The sequence below is a fragment of the Ovis aries genome, chromosome 6, assembly GCF_016772045.2.
Source record: "Ovis aries strain OAR_USU_Benz2616 breed Rambouillet chromosome 6, ARS-UI_Ramb_v3.0, whole genome shotgun sequence".
NCBI classification, from domain to species: Eukaryota; Metazoa; Chordata; class Mammalia; order Artiodactyla; family Bovidae; genus Ovis; species Ovis aries.
Window position 1 is genome coordinate 98,406,403 of NC_056059.1, and position 16,083 is coordinate 98,422,485.

The 16,083-nt window shown below is 38.0% G+C and overlaps 1 protein-coding gene across 50 annotated transcripts in view; it reads right to left on the minus strand.

Moving 5' to 3' along the window:
* The window catches only part of SEC31A (SEC31 homolog A, COPII coat complex component), a 59,611-nt gene extending 46,028 nt beyond the window's left edge, over positions 1-13,583 (minus strand). For 23 of the 50 annotated variants that reach the window (XM_015096595.3, XM_015096593.3, XM_015096592.3 and 20 more), the window contains exons 1-4: positions 13,515-13,583; positions 4,401-4,483; positions 3,609-3,732; positions 2,095-2,293 (exon numbers count right to left, since the gene is read on the minus strand). In XM_015096595.3, the coding sequence (XP_014952081.2) occupies positions 2,095-2,293; positions 3,609-3,732; positions 4,401-4,479 (402 nt within the window). In that variant the 5' untranslated portion in view covers positions 4,480-4,483; positions 13,515-13,583. Of the gene's footprint in view, positions 1-2,094; positions 2,294-3,608; positions 3,733-4,400; positions 4,484-13,079 lie in introns of all 50 variants that reach the window. The other 27 variants (XM_060417346.1, XM_060417340.1, XM_060417336.1 and 24 more) reach the window with 2 other exon arrangements.
* Between the last annotated feature and the right edge of the window lie 2,500 nt (positions 13,584-16,083).

Here is a 16,083-nt window from a genome sequence, read left to right on the forward strand (position 1 = left end):
ACTGTAAAGCAATTATCCTTCAATTAAAAATAATTTTAAAAATCTTTCAGTTTTAAGGCATATAATTTTTCTGTTTAATTAAAAAAAACCAAAATGCATGAACCCCTAAAAACTATATATAATAATCTGAAATTTAATCAGTTTCTAAAGAAACATATTGTAAAACTCTATTAAACTAAAAAAGATAACACATCTACTGCCATTTCAATATAAGACACTAATAAAATAATTAAATAGATAAATTCTTATATGGTGATTATTGCCTGTGGTTTGGATCTCTGGAAGGGAATCCGATTGTGGGAGACAAAAATAGGTCACCCTGTTGGCTTCAAATAGCTGAATGCTAAAATACTGGTGTCTATACCAGGCACTTCAAAGACAGCCTCTGGAGCTGGATCAAGATAAGACTAGTAAAAATCCTCATGTATTTATTTAAAAAAATTTTTAAACTGAAGTATAGTTGACTTATTTCAATTAAAAAAACTATAGTTTGTCCATGGCTGATTCATGTCAATGTATGGTAAAAACCACTACAAAACTGTAAAGTAATTAGCCTCCAATTAAAATAAATAAATAAACAAATAAAACTATAGTTTCTGGTGTAAAGTGACTCAGTCATATATATATATATATATTTCCATTATAGTTTATTTTATTATAGGATTTTGACTATATTACTAGTTCCCTGTGCTATACAGTAGGATCTTGCTATTTACCTGTTTTATATATAGTAGTTTATATCTGCTAATCCCAAATTCTTAACTTATCCCTCTCCAATCCCCTTTCCCCCTTGGTAACTATAGACTTGTTTTCTGTGTCTGTCCTCACCTATTTCTATTTCATGTATGCTCCATCTTGCGCCAGGTGGTAGTATTTCCAGGTAAACTATGTTGTATACCTTTTGGATCAAAAAGACCCTAAAATTGTGATATGAAGTCCAGGAAGACAATGAGGTTCATATACTGACCTTCATCCTTTACTGTTCACTCTCATTAATCTACTATAACAAATGACATACAACTCTGAAAACAGAGGAATTCCATGGCAGTAGCCACCTATGATATAAGACACGAGCCAAAAATCAGCAGTTGTTGGAAATTAGCTATCTAATCTAAAGAGTAGGCACCACAAACCACAGAAAATGGAGAAGCTGGGTTTCTGTATTTCTATATCTAAAATATCTATTTATAATACAAGAAAAATAACTATCAAACTTTTTTAAGATAATATTTATTTTCTGATTATACTCAAATATCCTACTAACTCAAGATTTTTATTAATGTATGCTGCTACTGCTAAGTCACGTCAGTCATGTCCAACTCTGTGCGACCCCACAGACGGCAGCCTACCAAGGTTCCCGTCCCTGGGATTCTCCAGGCAAGAACACTGGAGTGGGCTGCCATTTAACATTTCTACAATTAACATTCAGTAATTCTTACAATGGCAACAGTACAAAGACTCTTAATTGCCCATTAAATTTATACTATATTTATGTATATATCTTATTATTTGATAGAGTAGTAATCTGACATAAATACATTTAGCAGTAGTAAAACAACAGATTAACCCACACACAACAGCACCAGCCTAATGCTGAACTAGCACAAACTTTTGAATTTTAAGAATTATTTTATTTACTTATTTATTTGGATGCACCAGGTCTTACTTGTGGCATGGAGCGTCTTTAGTTGCAGCGTGTGGGATCTAGTTCTCTGATCAGGGATCAAATCTAGGCCCTCCTGCACTGGGAATGCAGAGTCTCAGCCACTGGACCACCAGGGAAGTAGCCTGACAAACTTAAAAAGACTAGGTCTTCAACCTCTGAGGTGCCTAATATTTTAAAAATGTCCATAAAATGACATGACATCTCTAGACTTCTAGAACTAAACCCATCACCCTGATCCCTTCCCTGGGGCTAGTGTATTACTGAAGCCAGCTCTGAACTTTTCATTCTTCATACAAATAGACTCACTCATCAACCTGCACAGGCACAGTTTTAGCTTTCTCCAAGACTGAGGCACAGTAGAGTCATATACTTATTTCAAATAGGCAGCACGTATCTCAAGAAATATGAATAAACGTCAAAAGTCTAACCTGGAAAATGTTCACATCCAATGCTCTCACTGGGCCAGTATGCTTGTCATTCTGGGCAATCACAACTTCCTTATCCCCAGCGATAATTTTAGAAGGATCATAAAGAATAATATTTCCATTTTCACCACCTGCAATCAGGACTCCAGAGATATTTCCTTTGGAATCCATCTTATGAGGTCCCCAAATCAACTTGTGGTACCTTTAAAAGAAAATGAGCAAAAATACTCTTTTTTGAAGTCAGATAAACTTAGAAAAGAATTTGGAAATTATACATTTAAGCCTTTCCATAAATACACCAAAAACCCTGCTTCTCCTCTATTCCTGATAACTGTACATAACTTGGTGAAATGGCATTTTAGGTTTTATTCATACTCATGTTTCATTTTGTAACCTTGAAGGATACAAAAACTCTTTTGTACAGCTAATACAACAAAGTATACTTGATTTGTGTGTCAGAAGATAAGAGCCTAAGAATGGTTTTACCATTTAGAATCTGTGAGACCCTGAGCCAGTTACTTAATCTCCCTAAGCTGCTTTTGATTCATTTATAAAATAGAGCTAATCAACCACTTCCCTGGATTTTATTTGACTACAGAAGTACTCAGTAACATGTCATCTGTTAAATAGTAAAGCAGTTAAGGGAGTCATCTGAAATTTTCTTTTTTTTTTATCTGAAATTTTCTAAGAAAAATAATGTATTCTGACAGTAAAAAGGTGATATCAAAATTATGTCTATTATGACATAATTCTCCACCCACTGGTGGAGAATAAAAGATTACAATTTGGTATGGAGGTGGCATGGAGATATATAACAATGGTACTGAGTAGAAAAACTGCCAGATGAAAGGCATCTGGGGTTCCCAGTACAGTGGGAGGGCTTGGATGATTATAAGCCATCCCATGGGAGACGCCATGATTTGAACTGTATTGTTAGCCAAGGTACAATCTCTTCACCAAAATTTGCCAAGGTATTAGGCTATAAAGCACATTTTGCTACTGATATTAAAGTATCCTTCTACATAGCTTAAGTACTTGGAAATCTACCTATCTAAATACTTATCGTATCAGAAACTATGTCAATAAAATTCTCTGTGAAATGTAATTTGAAATATACATTAGTAGATAGGGGAAAAAAGCAACCTTTATTCAAAGAAAATCACTATTAACATTTTAATATTCATCTAACTACTTTTTCTGGTCATGACTACCTTTTTCTGTAAAGAGGTAAGATTAACAAAAGCAAAAGAAAGTAACTCTACTGTATCATGAGGAAAACAATACTAGAAACTAGAGGCTTTCCTTCTTACACACAGCAGTCCATAAAAAAAGGAAATTCAACAGAACATATATAGACACTTTTTAAACTTCTGCCTAAACAACTCATATGTTTTTTCACAAAACATGTCACTAATGGTATTCCTTACAAGTTCATAATGGAACACTTATAGACACATTAGGCATCAACCACAACATATAATCAAATAATCATGTAAATTTCAGGTTGAATCTCATACCTGTGAGAAGAAGAGAACGTGGCACAAGATTTCATATCCAAGGATGGATCAGAAAGGTCTAATTCAAATATCTCAAGAGAAGCACTGGTACTAAATGTTGCATCCAACTGTTGAGCAGATGTTCCTATAGAAAATATATTCACGGTAACTACACATGCAAAGACAGACAGACTCAGAGAAAACCATACAAAACAGAAATTAAATGCTTGTTTTTCAATTATCTCACTCATGAATGCTACATTAACGACTAAAATCTCACCACGTATACCACTGAACAGATGCTTACATTACTACAGCAGTTAAGATTCTGATGCAAGGCTCAGATATGATGTTTGTAAGAGTGGGTAGGGCAGACAATTTTTTAAGTCTATAGATAAAATCTCTGAAAGAACAGTTCCATGCTTATAGTCACAAATGATATAATTTCAACGCTATTTATATAAAAATGGAGCATCAAAACTGTTGTTCATTCATTCAAATCGGTATTTATTAACTTGTTAACATTTTATCTATTGTGCTTCTTAATACCAGAGGAATAAAGATACAGCATGGTCCTGCAGTGAGGAAGATGCTATAAATGTAATAGACCATGATTAACACCATGCTGTACAAGCATATGGGAAGGCCACTGAACTCAGCCGACAGGAAGCTTGCACATATCTCATCAGGAAAGGAGAGGCTTTCTAGAGAAGCTGAAGCTTGACCTGAATCTTAAAGGACAAGTATAAATAAGTCAGATGTGGAAAAGAAGAAATCAGGTGACTCATACTGTCTTCTCTCTGTTGAGCTTACCTGTAGCTAGGTAAATGGGATGATTCTGCGCAGGGCTCCATGCCTGCATGGCGGTACGATCTACTTCCTTTAACTTCATCCTGCTAAAGAGAACATGTCACATAGAAATATAATAAACATGTAAGAGGGAACGTTTTTTAACATGGAAATATACTGGACAAACCCAGTACATTAATAGTAATGCTGGAATGCCAATAAATCAAATTGGTCTAGGTATCATTTGTTGGGAAATGTGGACCATTTGAAAGAAACTTGTTAAATTATTTTGAGACAAGTATAGTGCTATTCTGTTTTCAGATTATCATCCTTCAGTTGAAAAATCTGTCTGGAAGGAAATGTGCAAAAACAGGGATAGCATGTGGCTAATTAATCTTGGCATACAGAATGCTTCTCAAGTCAAGATAAGATGGGTGGCAGTGTAGCAGGGCTAAGGGAAGGCACAGAACAAACAAGGTGCACTTTCCTGGAGCAGGACCGCCCAACAATAAGAGCAGTTTGACAAACTAATTTTAAATAAAGCAGACTAAGACAGAGGTGAATATAGCAAACCCAAAGAATTTTAAAGATAAAGTAGAAAGAAATTTTTAAATGGTCACTCCAAGCTACAATCCCATATGCTATTATTTTATATATTCTACGTGCAAGTTACTTTGGTAGAAAAACTCAGGAGATACTGCGCTACAGTATTAAAAACATCTTTGTTGGAATTTCCCGGGTGGTCCCATGGTTAAGATGCCACATTTCCAATGTAGGGGGTGTGGGTTCAATCCCTAGTCAGGCAACTAAGATCCCACATTCTGCCAAAACACCACCAACAGAAACAACTTTGTGATTTTACATAAATGAATTGGCATGGCACAGTATTCCACTCTCAGATGTACCCTAATTTAATTACTTCGTCTCCTACTGAGGAACACCCGAATTGTTTTTGAAAGTGAAAGTCGCTCAGGAGTGTCTGACTCTGTGACCCCATGGACTGTAGAGTCCATGGAATTCTCCACACCAGGATACTGGAGTGGGTAGCCTTCCTCTTCTCCAGCAGACCTTCCTGACCCAGGACAAGGAAAGCTTGTGGCTTTCCAGTATTCTCCACAAGAATACTGGAGTGGGTAGCCTATCCCTTCTCCAGGGGATCTTCCTGACCCAGGAATCGAACTGGGGTCTCCTGCATTGCAGGCGGATTCTTTATCAACTGAGCTATTATTTTTACAAACAATGCTGAAATAAATGGCCACACATACATGTTACTTCACTTATGGACAAGGAAAGCTATAGTTTTCCAGAGGTAAAACTGATGGGTTAAAGAATAAAAGTAATTTTAATTCTGATGGATATTGCCACTTGAAATATATCCTGGTATACAGTGTATTGAATATGTTCAAAATATGTATTTTTTATTACTTCAAAATCATTTATTGAAATTTTTTTCTTACTAACTTTAGATACCACCTTTATCATGTACCAACTTCCTGTATTTATTTCTAGATTTAGTATTTAGGTTTATATTCCTGTACATATCAGGATATAGGCTAAGGTTTACATTTCAGGATTCCTTTACATTTATTCTGTGATTACCATTCCTTATGCCCATGTATTTACATGCTAGGCATGTCACTACTTTAAATACTGAGGCTTTACATGAGCATGATTTCAATAATCCCCACCCATTTTCCTTGCTATTTTTTAACTACATAAACAATCAGAAAATTTTTTGTCTAATTCCAGAAAAAAGAGCATGTTAGTATTTTTTACTGAACCTGTACCAAATTAATAAATTAATTTATGGTGAACTGACAGAACAGTGAATCTTCCTATCAAGAACATGTCTTTAGAGTTAAGCCGTCTGTTTTATTTTTCAGTATTGTTTGAAATTTTTTGACATACTGGGTTTGCTTACCCCTAAGTATTTCACCTTTTGGTTCATTTGTAAATGTGGCTTTTTTTCCTTCCACTATTATGTCTTATGATCTCACTGTTAAATGAAGGCTAATGATTTCGCTACATTAATTTTTAATCCTGCTTTCTTACTGAATTCTCTTTCTGGAGTAGTGTTTCAGTAGATTCTGTTGGGTTTTCCACATATATATTCATACCATATGCCAACAGAGCCAACCTCCTCATTTCACATTGTCACTCCTCTGATATCCTCTTGTGTGAGCTAGCCAGGACTAACAGTATCATACTCAACAGCAGTGATAACAGTGCTATTTCTTGTCTTGTCCTGTTCTGCAGTGCGAAAGCCTACTGTATCACCACTCGGCATGGTTTTGGAATTTGAGATATATATACATATATTCGTACAGATAAGTGTGTGTCCACACACACTTACATCTGTACAAGTAAATAAATATACATATGTATACAAACATGTATGTGGAAATAGCCATTGATTACTATCTTACTGAATGCTATTCATAAAGACTGGGTGTTAAATTTTGTTGAATGTTTTTTCATTAGGTAATTGGAGATGACCATATGATTTTTCTCCTTCAGTTTACTAACAAAACAAAGCATGAACAGATTTCCTAATACTGAATCATCTTTTTATACCATGAGTAAACTTCTCTTGACCATGATTCTACTACAGAGCTCCTAGATTTTGTTTAAAAAGAGTTTCATTCCTAGAGTCCTAAATGAGATTTAATCGATAGTTTTCCTCTTTTGTACATTCTTTGTCAGATTTTGGTATCAATGTTATACTTGTTCATAACAAATGTGGGAGGTTTTCTTCTATTCCCATGCTCTGGAACACTTTCAATAACAACACTGAAATTACTATTTCTTTAAGGATTTACCAGAATTCTCCTATGAGATATCTGGGTCTGGTGTTATGAAGGGAAGGGAAGTGGTAATTTTCTCTGTTTCTTCTATGGATATTGATCTATTTGAATTTTCTTTATCCAAGGTCATTTTGTAAATTATATTTTCCCATGATATTCCTTTCTTGTACTCTTTTTTACAATCTTCTAATTTATTTGTTTAGACTCAAACATAGACTCATGCTTCTTCTAATTTGTGCTGTGTGTGGTGATTAGTCCTTATGATATTCATGTTTTATCCCACCCTCTTTTGAAAAATTAGCTTAGCTAAGTGACTTACCTGCTTCACTGAGTATTTACAAAGAGTCAAACTTTTTTTTTTTTATGGGTGTGACTTTTTTTTTAATTGTATAATTCATTTATACAGAGAAATCATTTGGAATTAATTATTTACAGTCTTTTTCAGTTTTCATTTCCACTGGCCGGATACAGTTCACATAACAGTCTACGTTTATTTACTTATTAGTTTCACTTTTTAAAAGTTTTCCTAGCTTTTTAGTTAAATGCTTCACTTACTCATTTTTACTATTTCTTTAGGCCTTGAATTTTCCCTGAGCACTGATTTGTTGTAATGTATGTTTCTGGTCTTATCTTTGTAACTGTAATTTTAGATAATTTCCATTTAATACCATTAATCCTTCATTTCTTCACATAGTTAATTACTATGAGCACTAACAGAATCAGCTTATATAATCTTACTGCCTCTCCTGCAGTACACAGTTATAATCATAGTATTATCTTCCTCAGTGTTTACCTTTGTACTGTTAAATACACTTATACTTCTACTAACTGATTTGTCAGCTTTAAATGATGCCCTTTGACTCCTAGACATTACAGATTAGGCAATCCACAAATTTATTCTACCTCCAATTTTCTTCCTGCTTCCCAGTTCTCTCAATTTTTTAGTTTTATGACCAATTTCTACATCATCAGATACGTAACATGTACACTCTATCTTTTCTTCCTTATTCCCACTTTGGTTTCAGCCTCAGGTCAATGGTAGTTAAATATACTCAATGTTCTCCAACAGCACTCTTGCCAGTATTCTTACTCATCTCTGGAGGATGAAGCTCATCCTCTGATAGTTTTCTTAAGAGGGCCTTAGACTGAAAATATGCCCGGAGTCTTACACAGTCAAGTTGTTTACATTTGAAGAACAGATGATAAAAGGAATGCACAGAAAGATTAAATAATTTGAACACACCAGCAAGGGACAGAGCCAAGATCTGAACTCAGAAGTGAGCTCCAGAGTCCAGCCTCTTACTTGTTACAAGCTCAAGTATTCAGTTTTAATCATAAAAAAACATTAAAATTTAGGAGAAATAATGAATGGCAAAGAAGCTACAATGCATGATGAAATTAAGGGAAGAAGAAATGAATTTTAGAAACTAGGCGAGGTCAGGCAAACTGGGTGAATTAGGAGGCTGAATAACACCACAAAGAGGCAGGACCTCTGGTCCTGAACATTGACTTCTGGTCCTTCTGGTCCTTCAACCTGAACATTGACTCTGCTACTTTTGACACCTTTACACATTATTTGATCTCTCTGAGCCCCAATTCCCACACTTGTAAGATGGGGATAAGTGTGACTACCTCAGGGGATGTTGTGACGTTCAAATGAAAGAAATGTATTTTACAAAGGTCCAAACACAATGCCTAGCACATAAGTCAAAAAGCATTTTAATACACTAACTACTTGAAAGATTATTATCATCATGAGACTAATCAAGAAAATTGCACAGCTAGTTTCTTAAGATTATTGTGCAGGAAAAAAGGAAAAAAAAAACCCACAATTTTCTAGGAGGTAAAAAAGAGGCCTATTTTCTTTCTATGAAAGGCCTTCTTTCTCCTCTCAGTCAATAGTTTTTAGTAAGAAGTTCAAGTCCCATCTCCTTCATGAAACCTGCTCCACTGATCCCATCGACACCGATCCTAACTCTTTGTATTTGCCTGTACCACACTTTAAGCAACTCATTTATCTTGGTAAAACTTTATAACATTCTCTTATTTACATACTGTTTACATATTTCCCCACTGTCTGTTTTATCAACTTGTTTCATCTTGTTTGGTCATCTTGTTTCACCAAATCGACAAATACCGTCTTGTTTTCAATCAAGTCTTACAACTTTTATCCTTTTTGGATCTAAAACTGCTTCACACAGGGTGAGATATGCATTGCTTGATTCTCAATGTCTATATTTAGAGGAATACAAAAAGACTGATGCGCTAGAAAGACCAATTTTAAGTAAAATATTTAATTTTTAAATTCTTAACTGTTTAAAGGATCTTTCTTATTTAAAAAGTGGGAAAGTACTGCTTGGGGAGAAAAAAAAGGTTTCCTAAAATGCCTTTAGAATAATTTCTAATATTGAAAACAAAATAGCTACACACACACATATATATATATATATTTAAACCCAGTTGAATATAATTACAGTATCTCCAGGAAGAAAGGTACAAGGGCTACAGGAATTCAGGAGCATTTAGTTAATGTGTAACATTTACTGAAAGAGAGAGACTAATTTACAAGACATAAAAGAGTGAAGAGGGAATTCAAAGCATTTATAAAATCTGTTTCCTAGCCTTAGTACTCAATGTGCCACCAGAAGCAGTTCCACTTAATAACCTGTATTGAACATAAGGTTTAAATACCATTGTTTGAAAAAAAAATCAAATACTATACCACAACAATGGCCTTGAACTACATTAAGCGGTTTGAATCTAATTAAACAAAAATATCATAAGCTACAATCATTCTCAAACTATTAAGAATACTATGAAAATACAGCTTCATCAGATACATGTGTATTTCCTTCTCTTACAATTGATCATTTAGTTGTAACTAGTTTCCTTAAAAATAGGAAGAAGTCTTAGATTAAACCATGTCAATTTCCCAAGTAAGACTTGCTTTAAAAACTTTCTGTAGTTTTTAATGACATATTTTTATTTCAGTTTATTTATCTGGCTGTGCTGCGTGGCACGTGGGATTTTAGTTAATTGATCAGGGGATCGATCAAACTTATGTCACCCTGCAGGGGAAGCACAGATTCCCAACCACTGGACTGCCAGGGAATTCTCTATGTAATTTTTTTCAATATTGTATGTGACTAGAATTCACACCACACAGATTTATTTCATTCGGAACTATTTTACACAGAACACAATCATTGTGAAAATATGAAAAGAAAACTGCGAGGACAATGGTTTGTTCACACATGCCCCCATAAGAGAGCACCAAAAGAAGAGCAGTTAAGATATGGAGACTGGAGCCAACCCTGTCAGTTTAAATCCCAGTTCCACGTGTCCTAGCTCTGACTTTTGGTATGTAATTTTATCTATGTGTGTCTTGGCTAACCATTTGGTAAAATAACTATAATAAAAGCATCTACGCCATAGGTTTGCTGTGAGAATTCACAGAGAACAGTGCCTGGCACCTGGTAAATAAATGCTTGTGAACGGCAGCTAATACAAAAGTCACTATTTAAAATGTTTACCCCAGTGAATCTTCAAAAGAATACATCTACTGAAGAAAATTTATGATCCAGACCACAACTTTTATTTATTCATCCAAGTTTCTCTCCGCAACAATTGTGTGCAGTGAAATGAAACTTTCCTCCTGCATTTTCTAAAAGCTGATTTTGTAAAGCAACACTAAAACCCAACAGTACTAACCTCTAAACAGCTCCAGCCTCACAATGTTATCATACATGGAGCACTGAACTAAACCTCAGAAAGTAAAAAGTCAAAGAGGTATCAGAACTGGAAACTCTGACTCCCAAACCAGAAACACAATACCCGGCTGCCACTGTGGCTGATAAAAATTCACCTTGTATGGACAAGACACCTCATTAGCATGGGCACATTTGTTCCAGAGAATTTATTTAATGTTCCTGATGGTCTAAGCTCATCTCACTCAGCCAAAACCAAATCAAAGATGCAACTGTGCGCTGGTCATTGAACTAAATGGTGTCACACTTATCTGCAGTCTTAATACAACAAAACTTTTTGAGCTAAAATTAACCCTCTTTTGGACCACATCACATGGCATACGGGATCCCCAGTTCCCCAATCAGGGATTCCATCCGTGCCCTCCGGAGTCCTAATCACTGGACCACCGGGGAGTCCCTGAAATTAATCTATTTAAGAATTATGACATTTCTAGAAAAACAATGTGATAATTTAATAATATCATTTTATAAGAATCTTTCATTAGAATTGTATAAACCTCATGATATTATACAGAAAATCCTGTATGTGCGTCTGTGCGTGTTTCCAGGAAGATGATCCAGTAGTTTCATCAGATCCTTAAAAGAGAGTGGAGTGATATATACAATGTCATTGCTGTTCTTTACTCATTAAGTTGTGTCCAACTCTTTGGGACCCTACGGACTGTAGCCCACCAAGCTCCCCTGTCCATGGAATTTCCCAGGCAAGAATTCTGGAGTGGGTTGCCCTTTCCTTCTCCAGGGGATCTTCCCAGCCCAGGGATCAAACCTGCATCTCCTGTATTGGCAAGCAGATTCTCTACCACTGAGCCACCTCAGAAGCCCACAAGGTAATACTTCTTAGCCATAAAAAGGAATGAAATAATTCCTTTTTATGCCATTTGCAGAGACATGGATATACCTAGAGACTGTCATACAGAGTGAAGTTAAGTCAGAAAAACAAATGTATAATATCGCTTATATATGGAATCTAGAAAAATGGTACGGATGAATTTATTTGAAAGCACAAATAGAGACAGAGATCTAGAAAACAAGCTTACAGATACCAAGGGCGGGGGTGGGGGGGTGGGGGTGGAGGAGGATGGGGGATGAATTGGGAGACTGGGATTGACATACATGCACTCTTGATATTCTGGATAAAACAGATAACTAAGGAGAAAGGAGTACCTATTGTACAACACAGGGGACTCTACTCAATGCTCTGTGGTGACCTATAATGGGAAGGAAATCCAAAAAGGATGGGATACAGGTACACATATAAATGATTCACTTTGCTGCATAACAGACATTAACACAATGTAGAGCAACTATACTCCAATAAAAATTTAGAAATTAACATGTAAATATCAAAAGAACATCAGAAAACAAAATAAAATCACAAATACTTCTAGAAAAAAGAGAGAGAGAGAGGAATCCCCAAAGATTAAGAATCACTGCTCTTTCTAGTTTACAAATTTCTTTCTGTTCTTACTGGTTTCAGAAAATAACTTGCTTATATAAAATTAAGTTATATAATTGGAAATCCATTTCAAATCTGACACTTCCTAAATAACCTTAGATGTGTGTAACATAAATCCACAACAACAAAAACACTTCAACTTATCCAAAAGTTCGTAAGGGTCTACAAACCATTCCCAGGGCTGTAATTAGGGAGAAATGAGAAAACAGGAGCACAGAAGAATCACTGAGAAAAGGTAAGCAAACTTTAGCCAACTCTAGAACAGTCGTTATGTACAGAAAACATAAGATAGTATGATTCAAGGATGAAGCTCTAACTACTGATTAAACAGTTACAGTTGCCCAAAACGACAATCAATTTCAGTCTTGTGTGCTAGAAAAGACAGTTTCGCGGGAAGGATTTGTAAAAGACCATCACTGAAACTTCAGAAAGACCTGGGTAAAATTAGTTCCCCGAGTTATGAAAAAGTTTACAATGCCCACAAGCCCAGGCAACATTTTGATTTATTTTACACCTGCCCCGGTAATTTAACCTCTCATTATAGTAGACCAGTAGCAAAAACATACAACACTGAATGATACTTCCTTCGAGATACAGGCTGCGACCGGCGGCGACTGCCCTTAAAATAAAACAATCCCAGTTAAGTGACAGAAGCCCGTAGTTAAAACCTACGAACCTTTAAATCTGGCAACAGCTCAGATAATAACAAAAAATCCCAAACTAAAGTCAACCAAGGCAATGCTGATGAGGTCTGTTTCCTTCCCTCGCCCTTGGGGGCCGCGCCTCTTTGTGCACCAGGGTCCGAAGGTCTCCTAACCTCAGACGACAGCTACGCGCCCCGGCTGGACACCCTGGCGCAAGCCTCTGGGGCGCTTCTGCTCAGCGGAGGAAACGTCGGCGGATGCGGGCCGGCGCGATCCCCGAAGCAGCCGTGACACCAGGCGCTGTCCCGCCGGGCCCGAAACGAAGACCCGGGCGCGCCGCCGCCGGAGACCGGGCCGCAGGCTGCAGGGGACCAGCGGAGACCGAAACCGGGATACCGGCGTGGGCCTGGGCTCTCCCGAAGGCCCCAGGAGCCGCAAAGAGGACAGGAGAGCACAAGAGGACGCACCTGGCGGGGACCCCCGGAGACCGGTTTCTGCGTGAGCGCGGCGCCAGTCGGACTCTCCCAGCATTCGCCGCCGCCCCTCCTCCTGGCCGGGGCCACCTCCACGTTCCGCTCCAACGTGGCAGCCGCAGCCCCGCCCAGCCGGCTGGCCGACGCTTCCGGGAGCGACGCCCTGCCCCGCCCACCCCGATACGGGGCCCGCCACGGCACTTCCGGGACCGGGGCCGGGCCCGAGGCCCGGGCCGGGGTTCTGGAGCGCGTGGGAGTCTGGGAGGACTCGCTTCCGCGCCGCGCGTGCACTTGTGAGTTCAGAGGGGCGGCGTGCGGTGGCCAGGATGATGCGAAAAAGAGAAGTCCGGGTGGGCGTAGCCGTCTGGCGGGAGGCCGGCCCCGGCCAGCAGAAACGCCACGTAGCGCTGGTCCTATGAGACGTCAGCGGCCCCCGCCACGCTGCCGACGCGACCGGCCACCGAAAAATCGGGCTGCAAGGGCCTCATTACAAGGCTGTTACTGGGTTATTTCACTTATTTACTCGGTTCTACGGTATTGCTTATTGAGAATATCTTTAGAACCAAACGATCTGGTCATACCCAAAGGCTGTTGTGAACATGCTTGATTTGTTACTCTAAAGAGGCATGAATGTGAAAATCGCCCAGTCATGGCCGACTCTTTGCGACCCCAGACTGTAGCTCGCCAGGCTTCTCTGTCCATGGGCTTTCCCAGGCAAGAATACTGGAGTGGGTTGCCATTTTTTTTTCCTCCGTATCTTCCCGACCCTGGAATCGAACCGGGGTCTCCTACATCGCAGGCGGATTCTTTATCAGCTGAGTTACCAGGGAAGCCCCTAGAGGCACAGTGGAGTGAATAGGTGCTATAGTTAGTATCCTGCGATACTATTTGAGATCTGTTAACATTTGTCACACTGTAACTTGACTGGTTTCGCCAGAGCCTACCTGTACATGTGCAGTTCTCTTCCCAATACAGCAGTCAAAACGGTCTTTTCTAAACGCCTACACGAAGTAAAACATAGCAAACTCTTGTTATTTAAGAGTAGGCAAGTTTTTGTGCTCACTATACTGTTTTAGCAAAAACATAAATGTATGAATGGTCTTAGGCACATACCAACCAAACAGGACTGCTAGAGTTAAGCAATCTTGTTTATTATTTATCTGCTAGATTTGTCCTCCACAAAGATAAACAAAACTAATCACTAATTCTGTATGAATTATACTTTGCATCTGGCATTCTTCTCCCCCTGCATTCTCTTGTAACATTTCAAAAAAGGTCACAGGTTATTTTAACTTCAGGGAGACATGATCTGATTACTGAGTTGTGCCATGCCAGCTGTGGCTGTTCTGAAATTTTGCAGAAGAAAAAAAAAGCGGGACCTTCATTGGGATACAAAGCCTCTCCCTATTCCCTAAAGGAGGCGGTTTTTGATGTGCTAGCCTGCTGTGTTCCCTCTTTGCTTGCCAAAGAAATAAAGCCACTGTTTCTCTTCCATACTATTTCTGTTCAGCATCAGAGACAAGATTTTGGCATCAGTTGTAAAACCATTTAGTGGTGGTATACACTTATGGTTCAGTTTAAAAAGCAAATAGTTATTTCTGTAAGGCTGAAGTAGACCCACTCAAGAGGCTTACGATAGTTGTTAATTTCAAGTTCTAAAAAGCCTTCCATTTTTCACTTACCATTCCAAGGACTAGTTTACCTAAAAAGGTGTCAATAAAAATCCGACTTAAAAGTCAGACCATATTTGGGGGCTCCCCTAGTAGCTCAGCCAGTAAAGCATCTGCCTGCAATGCAGGAGACCCAGCTTCAATCCCTGGCTCGGAAAGATCCCCTGCAGAAGGAAATGGCAACCCACCCCAGTATTCTTGCCTGGAGAATTCCACGGACAGAGGAGCCTGGTGGAGTCAGAGTTGGATGCTAGTGACTTTCTTTCATTCTGTTAAGACAGGATTTTGCCTGCAAAGTCGAAATGACTTTGTGTAATAACTTTTAATTTCAAAGCCTTGATGTGGTAGCATACAATGTGCAAAGTGTGAATAATAATTGGTTATGATAAAGCTAGACTTGATGCACTTATATCTGACTGAATATAAAAACTCACCTTGTTTTAAACGCAGGTAGTTCTTTGACTACGCAAGTTGAAATGGTGCAAAGTCTTAATCTATGGGATTAACAGTAATTGTTACTATTTAACAACTATTCTGAGACTTGGCAAAACATTAAAAAGCCTCTTGATGTTGGTTATAAATGTAATTTATAAATTTTTGTGTAATTTTGTAATTTATAGCTTTAATATTTGTAGCAACACTACAAACATTGGGAATTCCCTGGCAGTCGAGTTGTTAGGATTTTTTAGCTTTCACTGCTGGGGTTGAGATCAATTCCTGGCTGGGGAACTAAGGTCCCACAAGCCACTTGGTGCAGCCGAAAAAAAAAAATCAAACCCAACAATAATCTCCCCCACCAAACAAAAAACCCCAAAACAAACCACTAGAGACACTGAAAGTTATGTTTTATTTCTTTATTTTAAAAAATGTATCAAGCAGTTTTGAAATGTGCT